Genomic DNA, 21,524 nt, shown 5'->3' on the forward strand with positions numbered 1-21,524 from the left:
CATCATGGGCAAAAGGACTTTCGAAAGGTTGTGGTGCAACAAGGCCTCAAGGCCAGTCTTAACTCCAATTCCCACGAGATTAAGAACTTACCTTGAAAGAACTGATTTCTGTAATCGGCAATGCTACCATAAAGGTCTCCTACGATGGAGCGGTGCACAAGCTACCACTCTGGGTGGTACCGGGTGATGGTCCCACGCAATCGGCAGGAGCTGGCTGGGAAAGATACGCTGGAACTGGGACGACGTCCGAGCGCTTTCGCTCGCTGACGACACTTCGTGTGCCCAGGTCTTAAACAAATTTCCTTCGCTGTTCGAACCAGGCATCGGGAAATTCCAAGGAGCAAAAGTGCAGATCCACCTAATTCCGGGGACGCGACCCATCCATCACAAGGCGAGAGCAGTACTGTACATGATGAGCGAAAGGGTAGGGATGGAACTAGACCGGCTGCAACGAGAGGGCATCATTTCACCGATCGAGTTCAGCAAGTGGGCCAGTCCTATTGTCCCAGTTGTCAAGGGAGACGGCACCATCAGAATCTGTAGCGATTACAAAGTAACTATCAATCGTTTCTCCCTGCAGGACCAATACCCACTACCAAAAGCCGACGACCTCTTTGCAACGCTGGCTTGAGGAAAGACATTCACGAAACTGGATCTGACTTCAGCCTACATGAAGCAGGAACTGGAGGAATCATCAAAGGCCCTCACCTGCATCAACACGCACAAAGGTTTTTTTGTTTATAACAGATGCCCGTTTGGAATCCGATCGGCGGCGGCAATATTCCAGAGAAACATGGAAAGCTTACTGAAGTCGGTCCCGCACACCGTGGTCTTCCAGGATGACACCTTGGTCACAGGTCGGAACACAGTCGAGCACCTGCAGAACCTGGAGGAGGTTCTTAGTCGACTCAACCGCGTGGGGCTCAGGTTAAAACGGTCAAAGTGCATTTTCCTGGCGTCTGAAGTGGAGTTCCTGGGAAGGAGGATTGTGGTGGACGGCATCAGGCCCACCAACGTGAAGAGGGAGGCAATCAATGCACCGAGGCCACAGAACGTGACAGAGCTGCGGTTGTTTCTTGAATTACTTTGATAACTTCTTACAGGATCTCAGCACCCTTCTAGAACCACTACATGTCTTACTACGAAAAGTAAGACATGTAGTGGTTCTAGAAGGGTGCTGAGAACCCATGTAAGCGTTTGGTACTAGCATGTGATGCATCGCCATATGGCATCGGGTGTGTATTGCAACAAGCTAATGATTTCAGGAAACTGCAACCGGTTGCTTATGCATCCAGGAGTTTGTCTAAGGCCGAGAGAGCCTATAGCATGATTGAAAAAGAAGCATTAGCGTGTGTCTGTGGGATAAAGAAAATGCATCAATACCTGTTCGGGCTAAAATTCGAATTGGAAACTGACCATAAGCCACTTACATCCCTGTTTTCTGAGAGTAAAGGGATAAATACCAATGCATCGGCCCGCATCCAGAGATGGGTGCTCACGTTGTCCACATAGAACTACACCATCTGCCACAGGCCAGGCACAGAAACCTGCGCCAATGCTCTCAGTAGGCTGCCATTGCCCACCACTGGGGGGGGGGGGGGGAAATGGCGCAGCCCGCAGATCTGACCATGGTTATGGAAGCATTTGAGAGTGAGCAATCACCCATCACTACCCGGCAGATCAAAACCTGGACAAGCCAGGACTCCTTATTATCTCTAGTCAAAAACTGTGTGCTTCAAGGGAGCTGGTCCAGTGTCCCAGTGGAAATGCAGGCAGAGATAAAGCCATTCCAGCAGTACAAAGATGAAATGTCTATACAGGCAGACTGCCTTCTGTGGGGCAATCAAGTAGTGGTCCCCAAGGAGGAGAGAGACACCTTCATTAATGACCTCCACAGTCATCGTAGTGATGAAAGTGATTGCCAGATGCCACGTGTGGTGGCCCGGTATCGATGCGGTCTTAGAGTCCTGCGTTCACAGATGGAATACATGCTTGCAGTTAAGCAATGTACCCAGGGACGCGCCACTAAGTTTATGGTCTTGGCCATCCAAACCGTGGTCTAGGGTACACGTCGACTATGCAGGCCCGTTCTTGATAAAATGTTCCTTGTGGTTGTAGGCGTGTACTCCAAGAGGATTGAATGTGAGATAATGGTCGGCTAGCACATCCGCTGTCACCACTGAAAGCCTGCTGGCCATATTTTCACACATGGCTTACCCGATGTCCAGGTGAGCGACAATGGGCCATGTTTTACTAGTGCTGAGTTCAAAGAATTCATGACCCGTAACGGGATCAAACATGTCACATCTGTCCCATTTAAACCAGCGTCCAATGGTCAGGCAGAGAAAGCAGTGCAAACCATCAAGCAAGGCTTGAAGAGGGTAACTGAAGCCTCACTGCAGACTCGCCTATCCCGAGTCCTGCTTAGCTACCGCACGAGACCCCACTCACTCACTGGGATCCCACCTGCTGAACTGCTCATGAAAAGAGCACTGAAGACAAGGCTCTCGTTAGTTCACCCTGATCTACATGAACAGGTAGAGAGCAGGCGGCTTCAACAAAGTGCATACCATGATAGCGCAAATGTGTCACGCGAGATTGAAGTCAATGATCCTGTATTTGTATTAAATTATGGACAAGGTCCCAAGTCGTGGCCAAAGAGGGGAGCAGGGTGTTTCGGTTCAAACTTTCAAATGGACTCATTCACCGGAAACACTTGGACCAAATCAAACTCAGATTCATGGACTACCCTGAGCAACCCACCTTGGACCCTACCTTTTTTGATCCCCCAACACACACACCAGTGACAACCGACACCACGTTGACCACGAAGCAGAACCCATCATCCACAGCAGCCCTGCAGGGCCCAACACACCAGCCAACACACCAGCAAGGCCAGCTGCACAGCTGCCCAGCTGTGGCCCAACAAATGATTCAACAGCACCAGCTTTCACACCGAGACGATCAACCAGGGCAAGAAGGGCCCCAGATTGACTCACATTGTAAATAGTTACAATATTGACTTTGGCGGGGGATGTTGTTATACATGTGGACTTGTATATGCTCTGTACATCCACCAGAGGGCACATTCCCCAGAGTCCCAAGGGATCCCATAATCCTTGGGAGACCTGCAATAAAAGACTAAGGTCACACTTTACTTTGAGCTCACAGTGTTCAGTCCGACTCTTTCTCCATACACAATACTTCTGAACTCCAGTGAGTTTCAGCCCAACCTACTCAACTTATCTTCAAAAGTCAATCTGCTCATCTCCGGAATCAACCTAGTGAACCTTCTCTGAACAGCCTCCAATGCAAGTATATCCTTCTTTAAATACGGAGACCAAAACTGTACACAGTACTCCAGCTGTGGCCTTACCAATACCCTGTACAGTTAAATACTGTTTTATACTCTATCCCCCTTGCAATAAAGGCGAACATTCCATTTGCCTTCCTGATTACTTGCTATACCTGCATACTAACTTTTTGTGTTTCATGCACAAAGACTCCGAAATCCCTCTGTACTGCAGCACTTTGCAATTTTTCTCCATTTAAATTATAATTTGCTTTTCTATTATTTCTGCCAAAGTGGATAACATCACATTTTCCCACATTATACTCCATCTGCCAAATTTTTGCCCAGTCAGGTAGCCTGTCTATCTCCCTTTGCAGATTTTTGTGTCCTCCTCACAATTTGCTTTCCCACCCATCTTTGTATCATCAGCAAACTTGGCTACATCACACTCGGTCCCTTCATCCAAGTCATTAATATAGATTGTAAATAGTTGAGGACCCAGCACCGATCCCTGCAACACCCCATTAGTTACTGTTTACTAACTGGAAAATGAACCATTTATCACAACTCTCTGTTTTCTGTTAGTTAGCCAATTCTCTATCTATGTTCATATATTACCCCCAACCCCATGAACTTTTATCTTGTACAGGCAGCTTATCAAATGCCTTCTGGAAATCCAAATACACCCCATCCACTGGTTCCCCCTTATCCACCCAGCTCGTTACATCCTCAAAGAACTCTAGCAAATTTGTCAAACATGATTTCCCTTTCATAAAACCATGCTGACTCTGCTTGATTGAATCATGCTGTTCCAAATATCCCGCTACTGCTTCCTTAATAATGGACTCCAGCATTTTCCCAACGACAGATGTTAGGTGAACTGGTCTATAGTTTCCTGCATTTTGTCTGCCTCCTTTTTTAAATAGGGGTGTTACAGTTGCGGTTTTCCAATCCGCTGGGACCGCCCTAGAATCCAGGGAATTTTGGTAGATTACAACCAATGCATCCACTATCTCTGCAACCACTTCTTTTAAGACCCTAGGATGTAAGCCATCAGTCCAGGGACTTGTCTGCTTTTAGTCCCATTATTTTACCAAATAATACTTCATTAGTGATAGTGATTGTATTAAGTTCCTCCTTCTCTATAGTTCCTTGATTATCCACTATTGGGATGTTTTTAGTGTCTTCGACTGTGAAGACCGATACAAAATATTTGTTCAATGTCTCTGCCATTTCCGTTCTCCATTATTAATTCCCCAGTCTCATCCTCGAGTGGACCAACATTTACTTTAGCCACTCTTTTCCTTTTTATGTACCTGTAGAAACTGTAGATTGATTCCTGGGATGAGAGGGTGGTCCTATGAGGAGAGATTGAGTTGAATAGGCCTATATTCTCTGGAGTATTGCAGTTTTCGTCAACATAATTGGACGGAATTGCAGAACGCAATGCCCCCGCCCCACCATTCCAGAATTACCAGAAAGTCCCATGTAACTGAAACAGAATTTGACTTGTCCAGTCAGCGTCAGAGGTTCTGCGAACATAAACTAAGACGGGTTGTCCCACCTTAGTGCAGAGAAGGTTAAGGGGAGATTTAATAGAGGGGTTCAAAATTATGAGGGGTTTTGGCTGAGTAAATAAGGAGAAACTGTTTTCCCTGGAGGGTGGGTTGGTAAACAGAGGACACAGATTTAACATAATTGGCAAAAGAACCAGAAGGGAGATGAGGAGAAATCTATCTTACTCAGCAAGATGTGAGCTGGAATGCACTGCCTGATGGGGTGGTGCAAGCAGATTCAGTAATAACTTTCAAAAGGAATTCGGATAATTCCTGAAGGGGAGGGGGGGGGGGGGGGAATTGCAGGGCTGTGGGGAAAGAACGGAGTGTGGGATTGGATAGGTCTCTCAAACAGCCGGCCACGCTTTCCTGCCAATCAACGTGGCGTTAATAATACTGCAAAGCCCTGAATAATTTTAATGCATGCCTCTTGCCAATCTAGCTGCAAACGAGCTTGGTGACATATTTAAAAATGTCTAGCTGCAATCGAGCTTGACATATTAAAAAATTTTACACCGTGACATATTTTACATTTGTTACATCGCTAACCTACTATTTTGCCTCGACTGCTGGGGGTTTTGCAGGCAACGTCAAACTGCGATCAGGAACACGTGTTCCCACTTAACCTATTGGTGCAGACTCCGCATTCTCCGCCCCCTTTTGTGTGCAGTATCTGTCTGCCCGTTGCGCTACTGATCTGTACTCTTTGCAAAAGCAAATCCATATTAAACAGCGATGGGAATCAATCTCGGCGACACCTTCCCAAATTTTGTAGCGGACACAACGGAGGGAACGATAAAATTCCACGATTGGCTGGGAGACTCGTAAGTTGTGAAACTGAATGCGTCCGTCAGCTTGTGAGTTTCAGGCGTGTAGAACGCGGCGACATGCTACGCCTGCGCAGAACCCGCAGTGTTGCAACATGCATGCTTTCGATAAATAATGTAGCAAACTCCCTCGGCAGGATCCTTTCTCTGTTTTAAACTGCAATTTTTTTTTGTGGAGGAGCGTCTATCTAATCTCCTTTCAGGAGGCTTAGAAATGTTGCTAGCACGGTCCTGGATTTTAATAAACAAGCACAGAAAGACAACCTGGACAAACCATGCTCGTGTGTGTGTGTGTGTGTGTGTGTGTGTGATTATGTGACATTATTCAATGACCAACGTAAATGAAAATGTAATAGTTTAGAAAATACAGTGTCAGACTGTTGGAACGGAGACTTGGTGCGCTGTGCTGGGAAAGTTGGCACACTGTGCCGTTGCAATGACCTTGTTTGTATTGGTGTGCGTGGTTATGGAGAGGTAAAGTTTTCGAAATGTGGGTTGAAAAGAAAACGACAGGATTCGAGCTGGGAATCTGTTTTACACGTAACCCAGTACTCCGGCGTGGATCCCGAGTCTCCAGAGATCTTTTAGCTCTGTGTCAGATTGTGCGCCGTCACTCCACTCCCTGAGAGAACAAAGGTCAAGATGACTTGGCCATTTCCCTTCCAACCTCTGTACCCTGATTAAATTAGGAAAAAAAATGAAAGATTTGCATTTGTATAGCGTCTTTCACGACCTCGGGAGTTCCCAGAGCGCTTTACAGCCAGTGAAGTACTTTTGGACTGTTATCATCATAGGCAGTCCCTCGGAAGACTTGCTTCCACTCTAAAAATGAGTCCTTAGGTGGCTGAACAGTCCAATACGAGAGCCACAGTCTCTGTCACAGGTGGGACAGATAGTTGTTGAGGGAAAGGGTGGGTTGAGTAAGTTTGCCGCGCGCTCTTTCCGCTGCCTGCATTTGATTTCTGCATGCTCTCAGCGTTGAGACTTGAGGTGCTCAGCGCCCTCCCGGATGCACTTCCTCCACTTAGGGCGGTCTTTGGCCAGGGATTCCCAGGTGTCAGTGGGGATGTCCCACTTTTTCAGGGAGGCTTTGAGAGTGTCCCTGTAACGTTCCGGTGTCCCTGACGACTACGTGTGCGGGAAGTGTATCCGCCTCCAGCTCCTGACGGTCCGCGTTGCAGAATTGGAGCTGAGGGTGGATTCACTCTGGAGCATCCACAATGCTGAGAATGACGTGAGTAGCAGGTGTAGCGAGTTGGTCTTACTGCAGGTGAAGGGTCCACAGCCAGATAGGGAATGGAAGACCAGCAGGAAGAACAGTGCAAGGAAAGTAGTGCAGGGGTCCCCTGCGGTCATCCCCCTGCAAAACAGATACACTGCTTTGAGTACTGTTGAGGGGATGACTCATCAGGGGAGGGCAGCAGCAGCCAAGTTCATGGCACCGTGGCTGGCTCTGCTGCACAGGAGGGCAGGAAAAAGAGTGGGAGAGCGATAGTGATAGGGGATTCAGTTGTAAGGGGAATAGATAGACGTTTCTGCGGCTGCAACCGAGACTTCTCGGAATGAGTGATCACAGTATTGTTGAATTTGTAATACAGATTGAGGATGAGGAAGTAGTGTCTCAAACGAGTGTACTATGCTTAAACAAAGGAGACTACAGTGGGATGAGGGCAGAGTTGGCTAAAGTAGACTGGAAACACAGACTAAACAGTGGCACAATTGAGGAACAGTGGAGGACATTTAAGGAGCTGTTTCATAGTGCTCAACAAAAATATATTCCAGTGAAAAAGAAGGGCAGTAAGAGAAGGGATAACCAGCCGTGGATAAACCAGGATATAAAGGAGAGTATCAAATTAAAAACCAATGTGTATAAGGTGGCCAAGGTTAGTGGGGAAACTAGAAGATTGGGAAAATTTTAAACGACAGCAAAGAATGACTAAGAAAGCAATAAAGAAAGGAAAGATAGATTACGAAAGTAAACTTGCACAAAACATAAAAACACATAGTAAAAGCTTTTACCGATTATTTCAAACAGAAAAGAGTGACTAAAGTAAATGTTGGTCCCTTAGAAGATGAGAAGGGGGATTTAATAATGGGAAATGTAGAAATGGCTGAGAGCTTAAACAATTATTTTGCTTCGGTCTTCACAGTGGAAAACACACAAACCATGCCAAAAATTGCTGGTCACGGGAATGTGGGAAGGGAGGACCTTGAGATAATCACTATCACTAGGGGGGTAGTGCTGGACAGGCTAATGGGACTCAAGGTAGACAAGTCCCCTGATCCTGATGAAATGCATCCCAGGGTATTAAAAGAGATGGTGGAAGTTATAGCAGATGCATTCGTTATAATCTACCACTTTGGCAGAAATAATAGAAAAGCAAATTATAATTTAAATGGAGAAAAATTGCAAAGTGCTGCAGTACAGAGGTCTTTGTGCATGAAACACAAAAAGTTAGTATGCAGGTACAGCAAGTAATCAGGAAGGCAAATGGAATGTTGGCTTTTATTGCAAGGGGGATAGAGTATAAAAGCAGAGAAGTCCTGCTACAACTGTACAGGGTATTGGCGAGGCCACACCTGGAGTACTGCGTGGAGTTTTAGTCTCCGTATTTAAGGAAGGATATACTTGTATTGGAGGCTGTTCAGAGAAGTTTCACAAGGTTGATTCCAGAGATGAATGGGTTGACTGAAAAGGATAGATCGAGTAGGTTGGGCCGACTCATTTGCCGTGAAGGAGTGCCGAGTAGCACCCTTGCTTTGGCAGTCTTGTGTCTGGCATGCGAACGATGTGGCCCGCCCAACGGAGCTGATCAAGTGTGGTCAGTGCTTCAATGCTGGGGATGTTGGCTTGATCGAGGATGCTAATGTTGGTGCGTATGTCCTCCCAGGGGATTTGTAGCACCTTGCGGAGGCATTGTTGGTGGTATTTCTCCAGCAACTTGAGGTGTCTACTGTACATGGTCCATGCCTCTGAGTTATACAGGAGGGCGATTATTACTATAGCCCGGTAGACCATGAGCTTGGTGGCAGTTTTCAGGGCCTTGTCTTCAAACACTCTTCCTCAGGCGGCCGAAGGCTGCACTGGGGCACTGGAGGCAGTGTTGAATCTCTTCCATCAATATCTGCTCTTGTTGATCAAAGGCTCCCAAGGTATGGGAAATGGTCCATGTTGTCGAGGGCCGCGCCATGGATCTTGATGACTGGGGGCAGTGCTGTGCGGCGAGGACAGGCTGGTGGAGCACCTTTGTCTTACGGATGTTTGGCGTAAGGCCTATGCTTTCGTACCCCTCAGTAAATACATCGAATGTGTCCTGGAGTTCAGCCTCTTTATGACTCTCTTGTAATGCAGGAAACACGGCAGCCAATTTGCGCACAAGCAAACTCCCACAAACAACAATCTGTTACTTGTTAATTGAAAACGGGAGCACCTCCCAGGTTGGCTGCAGTACTTAAGGTTGTTCATGAAAACTTCAAACAATTTCTTGAAACCGTTTAGCAACCCTTTGAAAACAAACGTACCTCCTTCTCCTCTTCCGCAACCCCTCCTGAAAACATTGGAATGCTGGGTTAACATTAGCACCTGAAAGTGCACAATGTGATGAGTTAAGCCATCACAGTATCTTGCTTCTGTATTAGCCTTATTTAAATTGACATTTCTGGAAGATACCAGCTTCCAGCGTTTACACGACCAAATCCAGCTCTCCTGTCCTGGTGGCAGAGTAGATCCCAGAACATCTTGGTCTGTTAAAGCTGTATTTTGCAGTGTAAATGGGGAGAGGTGCCAGTCTCCCAAAATCTAAATTTAAACAAGGCCAATGTAAAAGCAGCTTACACATAAGCAGAATACCAAGGATGCTGGAATCTGAAATAAAAACAAAAAATGCTGGAAATCTCAGCAGGTCAGGCAGCATCTGTGGAGAGAAACAGAGTTAACGTTTGAGGTCTGTGACCCTTCGTCAGAACTGGATAAGTTAGAGATGGAACAGGATCTTAAGGAAGTGCAGGGGCAAGGAAAGTGGGAGGGGAGAAAAAAACAAAAGGGAAGGTCAGTGATGGGGTGGAAGGCAGGAGAGATTAAGAAACAAAAGGGATGTGACTCAGTTGGTAACACACTCACTTCTGAGCCAGAAGGTTCTGGGTTCAAGTTCCACTCCAAGACTTCAGCACAAAATCTAGGCTGACACTTCAATGCTGCGGTGTTGGAGGTGCCGTCTTTTGGATGAGATATTACACCGAGGCCCCGTCTGCCCCCTCAGGTCGATGTAAAAGATCCGACAGCACTGTTTGAAGGAGAGCCGGGGAATTTTCCCAGTGTCTTGGCCAATATTTATCCCTTCAACCAACATCACTAAAACAGATGATCTGATTGTTGTCTGTGGGATCTTGTTACGTGCAAATTGACGGCTGTGTTTCCCTACATTGCAACAGCTTCCAAGGCTGTGAATTGTTTAGGATGCTCTGAGGTTGTGAAAAGTGCTATCAAATTCTTGCTTAAACGATGTGATGGTGTTTACAGTCTTTCTTCAACTAATGTACCAAGGTTGGATGGGAAAGCAAAGTGTGAGGAGGAGCCAAAAATCTGCAAAGGGACATAGACAGTCTCAGTGAGTGGGCAAAAATTTGGTAGATGGAGTATAATGTTGGAAAATGTGAGGTTATCCACTTTGGCAGAAATAATAGAAAAGCAAATTATAATTTAAATGGAGAAAAATTGCAAAGTGCTGCAGTACAGAGGTCTTTGTGCATGAAACACAAAAAGTTAGTATGCAGGTACAGCAAGTAATCAGGAAGGCAAATGGAATGTTGGCTTTTATTGCAAGGGGGATAGAGTATAAAAGCAGAGAAGTCCTGCTACAACTGTACAGTGTATTGGCGAGGCCACACCTTGAGTACTGCGTGGAGTTTTAGTCTCCGTATTTAAGGAAGGATATACTTGCATTGGAGGCTGTTCAGAGAAGTTTCACAAGGTTGATTCCAGAGATGAATGGGTTGACTGAAAAGGATAGATCGAGTAGGTTGGGCCGACTCAATCTAAGCTGGTTTTCAACGCACAATGCGCATGCGCTGAAAACCGACTTATCTGATTTGTCAAGCTCCAGCTTAACAGACCCGCCGCGTCGCAGGAGCCAGGACATTTGCAAGGGCAAGATTGTGGTATTTACCCGCTTCTTGCCCCGCGGAAGTCCTGAAAACTTTTGCGCCTGATAGAGTTTTAAAACACACAAAAACATAATAAAATAATATTTTAAAAACACATTTTATTGTTTAAAAACCCTGCCCACTATGGTAAGTTTATTTTAAACCATAATTTAAAAAACTTTTTTAAAAATTAGGTTTTTTTTCTTAGGCATTTATTAATTTTAATTTCAATTCATTTTAATTGTGAGGTTTTTTATTTTTTTATTATGGTGTTTAGTGTGTTTTTTTTCCCATTGATAGCAATGAGAACTCGTAGATATGGAGTTCTCATTGCTATTAATGAGAAAGCTGTGGCATAGGTTGCATCTTCTGAGTCTGAACCTCGAGGATGGGATCGCACTTCGCAGTGCGGGAAGAGAAGGCCTCCCCACTGCAATCGCAGGCTCCTCTGGGACCACCAGGTAAATTCGTAAAAATTCTCCGGTCGGAGGCGTTCGTCCAAAAGAAGCCCTCAACTGAAACTTCAGGGCCATTATATGATAAAAGAAGTTTAAATGATTAAAATGATGCGTCATGCTCTTCCTGCTATCACCAGAAAGTTTTTCAACATCCAATCTGAACATGCTATTTGCCCTTCAAATATTATGTTGCAGTACTTGAGATCTTTGTATGTATCTGCTTTAAGTTTTATCTTTCGAGCTAGCTGTGCAAATAATGAATATTTGCAATAATGGTAGCAAAATTTGTTGCATATCACATGACTAGATAATAAACCATGACACGCTTTTTCAGCTTGTTCAGAACAGTAGAAGCAGAGAACAAGGTCTGCACTTGAAGGAAGGTAAATTCAAAACTAATATGCGGAAATATTATTTCCTTTAGCGAGTGGTTAATCTATGGAACAGGCTTCCTCATCATCATCATAGGCGGTCCCTCGAACGAGGATGACTTGCATCCACGTGGGTTCACAGATGTTTCAATGAAGGACCCGATATTCCAGTCCTGAACTCCAATCGAAGGGGTGGGAGATGCCTGTGCATGGATTTTTGAACATTTGGTGACCGTTACACATCAGCCACCACACGGGCTTGACCGAGCTAGGCCTTTATCCAGTGGCAAAGGTTAACCAGGCCTGCTCTGCTGTACGGAACTAGTGCGCACACATATCGTGGTGTGGGCAGCACGGGCCCTCGGCTCTTCTGGGCCCCGTACCCTCATTTGCTGCACCTCCGCCACATCTCTTATTAGTGGTTAGATCAATAGCAGAAGGTCTGGAACCAGAATGTTCATCTGTCTAGCTGCTTACTTGTCTGTCTGCTGTCTACCCTGCCTGTCTGGCTGCTTTCCAGTCTGTCGATTTGCCTTCCTGTCTGTAAATCAACAGGCTCCCTAGGGAGATGGTGAAAGCAGAACAGTATTGATTAATTGAAATGTAAATTAGAGAGATTTCTTTCAGAAAATAACATTTTGGGATACACTGAATGAGTAATTTGAAATATGACATATGGTAAATGTAACGTGCTTGGGAGGAACGGGTGATATTGAACCTTTGGTTTACAAAGCTCTCCACGAGTGGGGTTTCTCATTTCGTGTCTGAGTCTGCTGCAGACTAATTGATAAAGGTTGGTTGCTGTGATAGGTCAATAACTCCATTATCATTGTATCATGTGACTACTGGGATGGTAGTTGGTGAACTAGATGGACCGTGGGTCTTTTTTGTCCAGCAATTCCTATGTTCCAGGTTAAATAATGATAGTGAGGTAATGGTAGCATAGTGGTAATATTACTGTACTAGTAATTCAGAGGCTGGATTAATGATCTGGAGACAAGAGTTCAAATCCAAGCACGGCAGTTGGGGAATTTAAATTTAGTTAAATAAATCATGAATAAAAAGCTAGTATGTAACCATGAAACTAGTTGTAAGAACCCACCTGGTTCACTCATGTCCTTTAGGGAAGGAAATCTTCTGCCCTTACCCAGTTTGGCCTATATGTGACTCCAGACCTACAGCAATGTGGTTGACTCTTAACTGCCCTCTGAAATGGCCTAGCAAGCCACGCACGTCCTTACTGTCTGAGAACTAGCCATTTTTCAACTGCATTTTACCAAGAATTATATATTTTCTTCCTTTCAACTTACTGTTTTGCTGTGCTTTGAAGCATAATTCTGCACTGAACTTTAGATTCTCACATACAGAAAAAGGGTTGACAAGATTGATGCCCAAAAGCTCAGCAAGTTTATCCAGAAAGTAGGAAGGGAGAGGCACAGCAGGGGATTAGAAAACTGGCCAATGTTTCATTCCTGATTTACTATCCACCATTCTGCTCCCTCCCCAACCAACTTGCTCTGGAAGTGGATGTATATGGATGTCGAGTGACGACACCGTCAGATGTGCTTTTGATGGCCTTTGTTGTTGATTACCCTTCCCAACACTCGCTGCCAAAATTTGCCCCGAATGACTATTGGAGTGAGATGCTGGATGGTGCCTAGCACCTGTAGGACCAATCCCCCAGTAAATAGTAAACATCTTAAGGAGGGAAAAAGATAGCAATGAAATAAGATGGGAGGAGGCTCGTGTAGAACATAAACACCGGCACAGACTAGTTGGGCCGAATGGCCTGTTTCTGTGCTGTAAATTCTATGCAAGCTCTAAAAGGGAAAGTTGTGTGTTTTTGGACAGGTGACAAAGCTTGGAAATAGTATAATTAAATCATCTTCTGCATAAATGCTGATAGAAATAGATGGAATTGTCTTTAATCATTTTTTTTTAGTTTTGAAGAAGCAACACTTGGGCTAATGTTTCAACAGTTGGAATGTTTAAGCAGTAACAATTGGTAGTCTTATTGTGGGTCAAATCTAGTTTAAAAACTATTTTTTTCCCCTCTCCCTCAACTTTATCATCTGTGACTTAGCTGTCAGACTTCATAAGAACATAATAATTAGGAACAGGAGTAGGCCATCTAGCCCCTCGAGCCTGCTCCGCCACTCAAAAAGATCATGGCTGATCTGGCCGTGGACTCAGCTCCACTTACCCGCCCGCTCCCCATAACCCTTAATTCCCCTATTGGTTAAAAATCTATCTATCTGTGACTTGAATACATTCAATGAGCTAGCCTCAACTGCTTCACTGGGCAGAGAATTCCACAGATTCACAACCCTCTGGGAGAAGAAATTCCTTCTCAACTCGGTTTTAAATTGGCTCCCCCGTATTTTGAGGCTGTGCCTCCTAGTTCTAGTCTTCCCGACCTGTGGAAACAACCTCTCAGTCTCTATCTTGTCTATCCCTTTCATTATTTTAAATGTTTCTATAAGATCACCCCTCATCCTTCTGAATTCCAACGAGTAAAGACCCAGTCTACTCAATCTATCATCATAAGGTAACCCCCTCATCTCCGGAATCAGCCTAGTGAATTGTCTCTGTACCCCTTCCAAAGCCAGTATATCCTTCCTTAAGTAAGGTGACCAAAATTGCATGCAATACTGCAGGTGCGGCCTCACCAATACCCTGTACAGTTGCAGCAGGACCTCCTTGCTTTTGTACTCCATCCCTCTCGCAATGAAGGCCAACATTCCATTTGCCTTCCTGATTACCTGCTGCACCTGCAAACTAACTCTCAAACCGTAAACCCATTTTGTCGTGCTACTCTTCCTCACCATCTTCAAATGCCCCTTTAAAACTTTGTACCTCACCAGCATCTTTGGCCAACTTTCCTAAATACCCCCTCCTCCCCCACTTCCTCCTCCCACTCGCTTGCTCAGGCCTCGCCTTGGGAGTAGCCTCAAGACATCGTACTGTGTTAAAGATTCTATATTTGTTGTCGTTGTCATCATTGCCACACTAGAAATACCTTTGTTTAGATTGTTGTAGACGATTATCTTGAGCTGAGTGATGGTGCCTGAACACGTGATAGTGTATGGCCGTGCAGCGCTAGAGATACAGTGGATTTAGTGAGCATAATCTATGCAAAGTCTGCACTGCCCGGTATATCTATTGGTCCACTCTAAATAATCAAAATAACTTGGGAACATAGGAACAGGTGTAGGGCATTCAGCCCCTCAAGCCTGTTCCGCAATTCAATTAGATTATGGCTGATTTGCATCTCAACTCTAATTACCCACCATAATTCTGTATCTCTTGATACCCTTACCTAAAAAATCCACATATCTCCATCTTGCAAGCACCAATTGTCCCGGGATCTACAACCTTTTTAGCATGAAAATTTCAGATTTCTACTATGCTTTGTGTGGAAAAGGTGCTTTCAGATTTCCCTCCTGAATGGCCTGGCTCCAATGTTACGGTTATGTCCCCTCGTTCTGGATTGCCTCATCAGAGGAAATTGTTTCTCTATATCTATCCTATCGAATTCATTTAATATTTTAAACACCTCGATATGATCACCTCTCACTCTTCTTCGCTCAAGGGAAACAAGCCAAGATTATGCAACCTGCCCTCATAATTTAACCCTCTAAGCCCTGGTATCATTCTGGCAAATCTGCGCTGTACTCCCTCCAATGCCAGTATACCCTTCCTGAGATGCAGTGCCCAAAACTGAACGCAGTGCAGGTGGGGTCTGACTGATGCTCCATGCAACAATGCAGGCAGAGAATGCTGACTTGGACCTCCGTTATGGTTCAAAACTCCCTACTATAAATGTCATGAGAATAAAACACTGAATATTCAGTGAGTAATTGGCTTGTTTATAAATATTCTCTGCATTGTACTCCAGGCTGATAGTAAGAAGGTGCTGCACTGTGGGAGGAGCTATTTTTGGATGAGACGTTAAAACTGAGGCCACGTCTGCCCTCTCAGGTGGATGTAAAAAATCTCATGGCACTATTTCAAAGAAAAGCGAGGGTGTTCTCCCCCATGACCCAGCCAATATTTACAGCTGAACCAACATCACTAAAAGCTTTTACTGATATATAAAATGGAAAAGTGACTAAAGTAAATGTTGGTCCCTTAGAAGATGAGAAGGGGGATTTAATCATGGGAAATGTGGAAATGGCTGAGACCGTAAACAATTATTTTGCTTCGGCCTTCACAGTGGAAGACACAAAAACCATGCCAAAAATTGCTGGTCACAGGAATGTGGGAAGGGAGGACCTTGAGATAATCACTATCACTAGAGGGGGTAGTGTTGGACAGGCTAATGGGACTCAAGGTAGATAAGTCCCCCTGGTCCTGCTGAAATGCATCCCAGGGTATTAAAAGAGATGGTGGAAGTTATAGCAGATGAATTCGTTATAATCTACCAAAATTCTCTGGACTCTGGGGAGGTACCAGCCGATTGGAAAGCAGCTAATGTAACGCTTCTGTTTTTTAAAAAAAGGGGGCAGACAAAAGGCAGGTAACTATAGGCCGGTTAGTTTAACATCTGTAGTGGGGAAAATGCTTGAAGCTATCATTAAGGAAGAAATAGCGGGACATCTCGATAGGAATAGTGTAATCAAGCAGACGCAACATGGATTCATGAAGGGGAAATCATGTTTAACTAATTTACTGGAATTCTTTGAGGATATAACGAGCATGGTGGATAGAGGTGTACCAATGGATGTGGTGTATTTAGATTTCCAAAAGGCATTCGATAAGGTGCCACACAAAAGGTTACTGCAGAAGATAAAGGTACGCGGAGTCAGAGGAAATGTATTAGCATGGATCGAGAATTGGCTGGCTAACAGAAAGCAGAGAGTCGGGATAAATTGGGTCCTTTTCGGGTTGGAAATCGGTGGTTAGTGGTGTGCCACAGGGATCGGTGCTGTGACCACAACTGTTTACAATATACATAGATGACCTGAAGAGGGGACAGAGTGTAGTGTAACAAAATTTGCAGATGACACAAAGATTAGTGGGAAAGCGGGTTGTGTAGAGGTCACAGAGAGGCTGCAAAGAGATTTAGATAGGTTAAGCGAATGGGCTAAGGTTTGGCAGATGGAATACAATGTCGGAAAATGTGAGGTCATCCACCTTGGGGGGGAAAAAAAACAGTAAAAGGGAATATTATTTGAATGGGGAGAAATTACAACATGCTGTGGTGCAGAGGGACCTAGGGGTCCTTGTGCATGAATCCCCAAAAGTTAGTTTGCAGGTGCAGCAGGTAATCAGGAAGGCGAATGGAATGTTGGCCTTCATTGCGAGAGGGATGGAGTACAAAAGCAGGGAGGTCCTGCTGCAACTGTACAGGGTATTGGTAAGGCCGCACCTGGAGTACTGCGTGCAGTTTTGGTCACCTTACTTAAGGAACGATATACTAGCTTTGGAGGGGGTACAGAGACGATTCACTAGGCTGATACCGGAGATGAGGGGGTTACCTTATGATGATAGATTGAGTAGACTGGGTCTTTACTTGTTGGAGTTCAGAAGGATGAGGGGTGATCTTATAGAAACATTTAAAATAATGAAAGGGATAGACATGAAAGGGATAGACAAGATAGAGGCAGAGAGGTTGTTTCCACTGGTCGGGGAGACTAGAACGAGGGAGCACAGCCTCAAAATACGGGGGAGCCAATTTAAAACAGAGTTGAGAAGGAATTTCTTCTCCCAGAGGGTTGTGAATCTGTGGAATTCTCTGCCCAGGAAAGCAGTTGAGGCTAGCTCATTGAATGTATTCAAATCACAGATAGATAGATTTTTTAACCAATAAGGGAATTAAGGGTTATGGGGAGCGGGCGGGTAAGTGGAGCTGAGTCCACGGCCAGATCAGCCATAATCTTGTTGAATGGCGGAACAGGCTCGAGGGGCTAGATGGCCTACTCCTGTTCCTAATTCTTATGTTCTTATGTAAAACCCATTGCAGTTTGTGGGAGCTTGCTGTGCGCAAATTGGCTGCTGCGTTTTCTACATTACAGCAGTGACTACTCTTCAAAAGCACTTCATTGACTGTAAAGCGCTTTGTTGCGTCCTGTGTTTGTGAAAGGCTCTGGAGAAATGCAAGTTCGTAATTTCTTTCGATGGGGTAGTTGGACATATGCTTGTCTCTACACCTAATACCTAGTATTTTGTAATGTTTCAAGCTTTGTCAAAATGTGATGGTCCACGTTTGTTCTACAGATGGGGCATCTTATGCTCCCACCCAGCAGACTACACTCCTGTTTGCACCACAGAGCTGGGCTGCATGGCAAAGCTGGTTCCGGAATTTCAAAAGCGCAAAGTGAAAATGATCGCTCTGTCTGTTGACAGTGTTCAGGATCACCATGGATGGTCCCAGGTATGGTCCATTGTATTGAACATAAACCGCTGCCCACTTACTTGCACTGAAATGAATGCTAATTTCATTAGGATCAGTTCAACTTTCTAAGTAGAGGACCATCAGTGAAATGGAAAATTCTTAGTTAGGGCCACGTGTCCTTAGTTTAGAAATGCAAAGTTGTGAAAATAAATTTGTAAGAATGGCAGGCAGTGACTAGTGGGGTGCTGCAGGGCTCAGTGCTGGGACCCCAGCTATTTACAATATACATCAATGATTTAAATTAAGGAATTGAGTGTAATATCTCCAAATTTGCAGATGACACTAAGCTGGGTGGTGGTGTGAGCTGTGAGGAGGATGCTAAGAGGTTGCAGGGTGACTTAGACAGGTTGGGTGAGTGGGCAAATGCATGGCAGATGCAGTATAATGTGGATAAATGTGAGGTTATCCACTTTGGTGGCAAAAACATGAAGGCAGAATATTATCTGAATGGTGGCAGATTAGGAAAAGGGGAGGTGCAATGAGACCTGGATGTCATGGTACATCAGTCATTGAAAGTTGGCATGCAGTTACAGCAGCCGGTGAAGAAGGTAAATGGCACGTTGGCCTTCATAGCTTGGGGATTTGAGTATAGGAGCAGGGAAGTCTTACTGCAGTTGTACAGGGCCTTGGTGAGGCCTCACCTGGAATATTGTGATCAGTTTTGGTCTCCTAATCTGAGAAGGACGTTCTTGTTATTGAGGGAGTGCAGCGAAGATTCACCAGACTGATTCCCGGGATGGCAGGACTGACATATGAGGAGAGACTGGATCGACTGGGCCTTTATTCACTGGAATTTAGAAGAATGAGAGGGAATCTCATAGAAACGTATAAAATTCTGATGGGACTGGACAGGTTAGATGCAGGAAGAATGTTCCCGATGGGGAAGTCCAGAACCAGGGGTCATAGTCTAAGGATAAGGGGTAGGCCATTTAGAATCGAGATGAGGAGAAACTTCTTCACTCAGAGTTGTTAACCTGTGGAATTCTCTACCGCAGAGAGTTGTTGATGCCAGTTTGTTGGATATATTCAAGAGGAAGTTAGATGTGGCCCTTGCGGCTAAAGGGATCAAGGGGTATGGAGAGAAAGCAGGAAAGGGGTACTGAGGTGAATGATCAGCCATGATCTTATTGAATGGTGGTGCAGGCTCGAAGGGCCAAATGGTCTACTCCTGCACCTATTTTCTATGTTTCTATGTAAGGAAGTCACTTATGAGAAATAATTTTGCAATATCGAAGAAATAGTTTCAGTTATATACATATTCTATATTTAATATGGAATGCTGTAGATTATTTATGGGAGGTAAACTTAGCTTCCAAAGTTTGTGTGTGTGTACATTTAAAAGTAGAACAACCGTGTTAGATTTGTTCTTTTGCAACTGCTTAACAGTTGATCATCTATGTAGAGGATGATTTGTTTCCAAAATTTCTGAAAGGAAATGAGCTTCCTGTTTACAATACAGTTTGTGACCAGTAAGTCCACTGCAGTTTATCTAATTGGGTAAAGTGATGTCAACAAATTCAAATGCCAATCCAGTTGCACAATCCACTGCTGGCAGCCATTTTTCCAACCATGAGCAAGATGTGTCTTTCTTTTCCATTGCTGGCCTATATGGTTCTGCACGGACATCAAAGATGGTCATAAGTGTGGCTTTTGATTAATGGCAGATGTGAAGTTCCTGCATGATGTAGCGCTTGGAATTTCTCGCCATTAATAAATATTCTGTTTTTCTATTCTTCCTAACCTCCTGCAGCTCTACAAACCTCCGAGAATTCTGCGTTCTCCAATTCTGGTCTATTGCGCATCCCCGATTTTCTTCCCCCCTCCATTGTTGGCTTTGCCTTCAGCTGCCTCGGCCCTTAACTCTGGAATTCCCTCCAATCTCTCTACTTCTCTGCCCTCCTTAAAATCTACCTCTTTGACCATGTTTTTGGTCACCTGTTCTAATCTAATGTGGCTCGGTGTCAAATTTAGTCTGATAACACTCCTCTGAAGCACCTTGGAACATTTTACTACATTTAAAGGTGCTATATAAATACAAGTTGTTGTTGCTGTCCAACTCCCATTGTCATTCCTAAACTTGTACTGATGCACTCAATGGCATGAGAACGGGACAGACTGAGAATGAATCCAAAATAATAACATTTTAATTGGCTTACTGTCTTAAAACATTTGTATACTAACTTTAACTTGTCATTTGAGCAAATGTGAATTTGGGGTTTTGGTGGCAAGGGATGTCCAGAAGTTTGTTTTTTGAGCATAAAGGACAGCACATCTCCAGCCATCGTGCATGCCGGTTTCAAAATATGGTTGCTACAGTGGCTGTTGTGTAAATTAACAATGGATTCTTGTATGAACCTGTCGGGCTCTGCTAGTGTAATCCCTGCCCTTCCGTTTATAGTCTAAAATATCCAACGTGGATAAAACTTGCTAAATTATTAAATCAACAAAAAATTGTAAAGGGCTTTCAGCGATTATAGCAACTTAAACCCTTTTTATTCTTGTGCGGACATTATAAGCAGCCATTATACCCATTATTACTTCACTTACAATGTGGCATTCTTTAAAGCTGCCTGCTCAGTAGATGCTTTTGTTCACTTTCAGATACATTCCCACTCCCTGACTTAAATAAGATCGTCAAAACGCTGCTGGCAGTGTAACTGAGCTGAAAGTGAAAAAAACAGCCACTGAATAGTTCCTCTGTGTCTGTCCTCTGAAAAGTGCTGGTGTCCAGGTAACTGCAACTGGCCAGTGATCACAGAATGTTTGACTTAACGAAGGGTCATTGACCTGAAACGTTAACTCTGTTTTTCACTCCACTTATGCTGCCTGACCCGCTGAGATATCCAACATTTTCTGTTTTTATTTCGGATTCCAGCATCTGCAATATTTTGCTTTTGCACGTATGTTTGCACTTAATGCTAGATTCACTGAACTTAACGATCAAATTCCCAGGTACACAGTGGCTTTGTAGAACTCCCAGTACCTTACCTTGTTGTGACTGTCCATGTAGTAATAATACATTCATAGAACCATAGAACTGACAGCAGAAAAGATCACCCAGTTGTGTCATTGATCCTGTGCTAGTTTTTTTTTTATTTCAAAATATATTTTATTCATATAAAAATTTGTACAGTACATTCAAAAACAGTTCAGTACATTTAGCTGCGGTCAGCAATCCCATACACTATATTTGGTTGCTGACGGCAGTTCCGTTCGATACATTTCCTTTTCATTTCAAGTACAATTCAGTACAATACGGGATACATTGTAGTACATTCGACAAATTACATTACATGTGTCACTGTACAGTACACGGAATGGGTGACGGTACATTTACACTTTTTTTCTTTTCAATGTGCATTATGAAACAGACCTTGCATTGTACATGGCACTACATAGGTGTTTACAGATCATGGTGCTCCATGTACACAAAAAAGAAGTTACAAGTACGGCCCGAGGGGAGTTTTGTACTGATTCCTGT

The 21,524-nt window shown here is 44.3% G+C and overlaps 1 protein-coding gene across 1 annotated transcript in view; it reads left to right on the forward strand.

The window, feature by feature from the left end:
* The first annotated feature begins 5,490 nt into the window (after positions 1 to 5,490).
* prdx6 (peroxiredoxin 6) overlaps positions 5,491 to 21,524 on the forward strand; it is a 49,325-nt gene continuing 33,291 nt past the window's right edge. The window contains exons 1-2 of the mRNA XM_070886212.1: positions 5,491 to 5,672; positions 17,866 to 18,022. Of these exons, the coding sequence (XP_070742313.1) occupies positions 5,584 to 5,672; positions 17,866 to 18,022 (246 nt within the window). The 5' untranslated portion in view covers positions 5,491 to 5,583. The remainder of the gene's footprint in view (positions 5,673 to 17,865; positions 18,023 to 21,524) is intronic.

The sequence above is a fragment of the Pristiophorus japonicus genome, chromosome 8 (assembly GCF_044704955.1).
Source record: "Pristiophorus japonicus isolate sPriJap1 chromosome 8, sPriJap1.hap1, whole genome shotgun sequence".
Taxonomy (NCBI): domain Eukaryota; kingdom Metazoa; phylum Chordata; class Chondrichthyes; family Pristiophoridae; genus Pristiophorus; species Pristiophorus japonicus.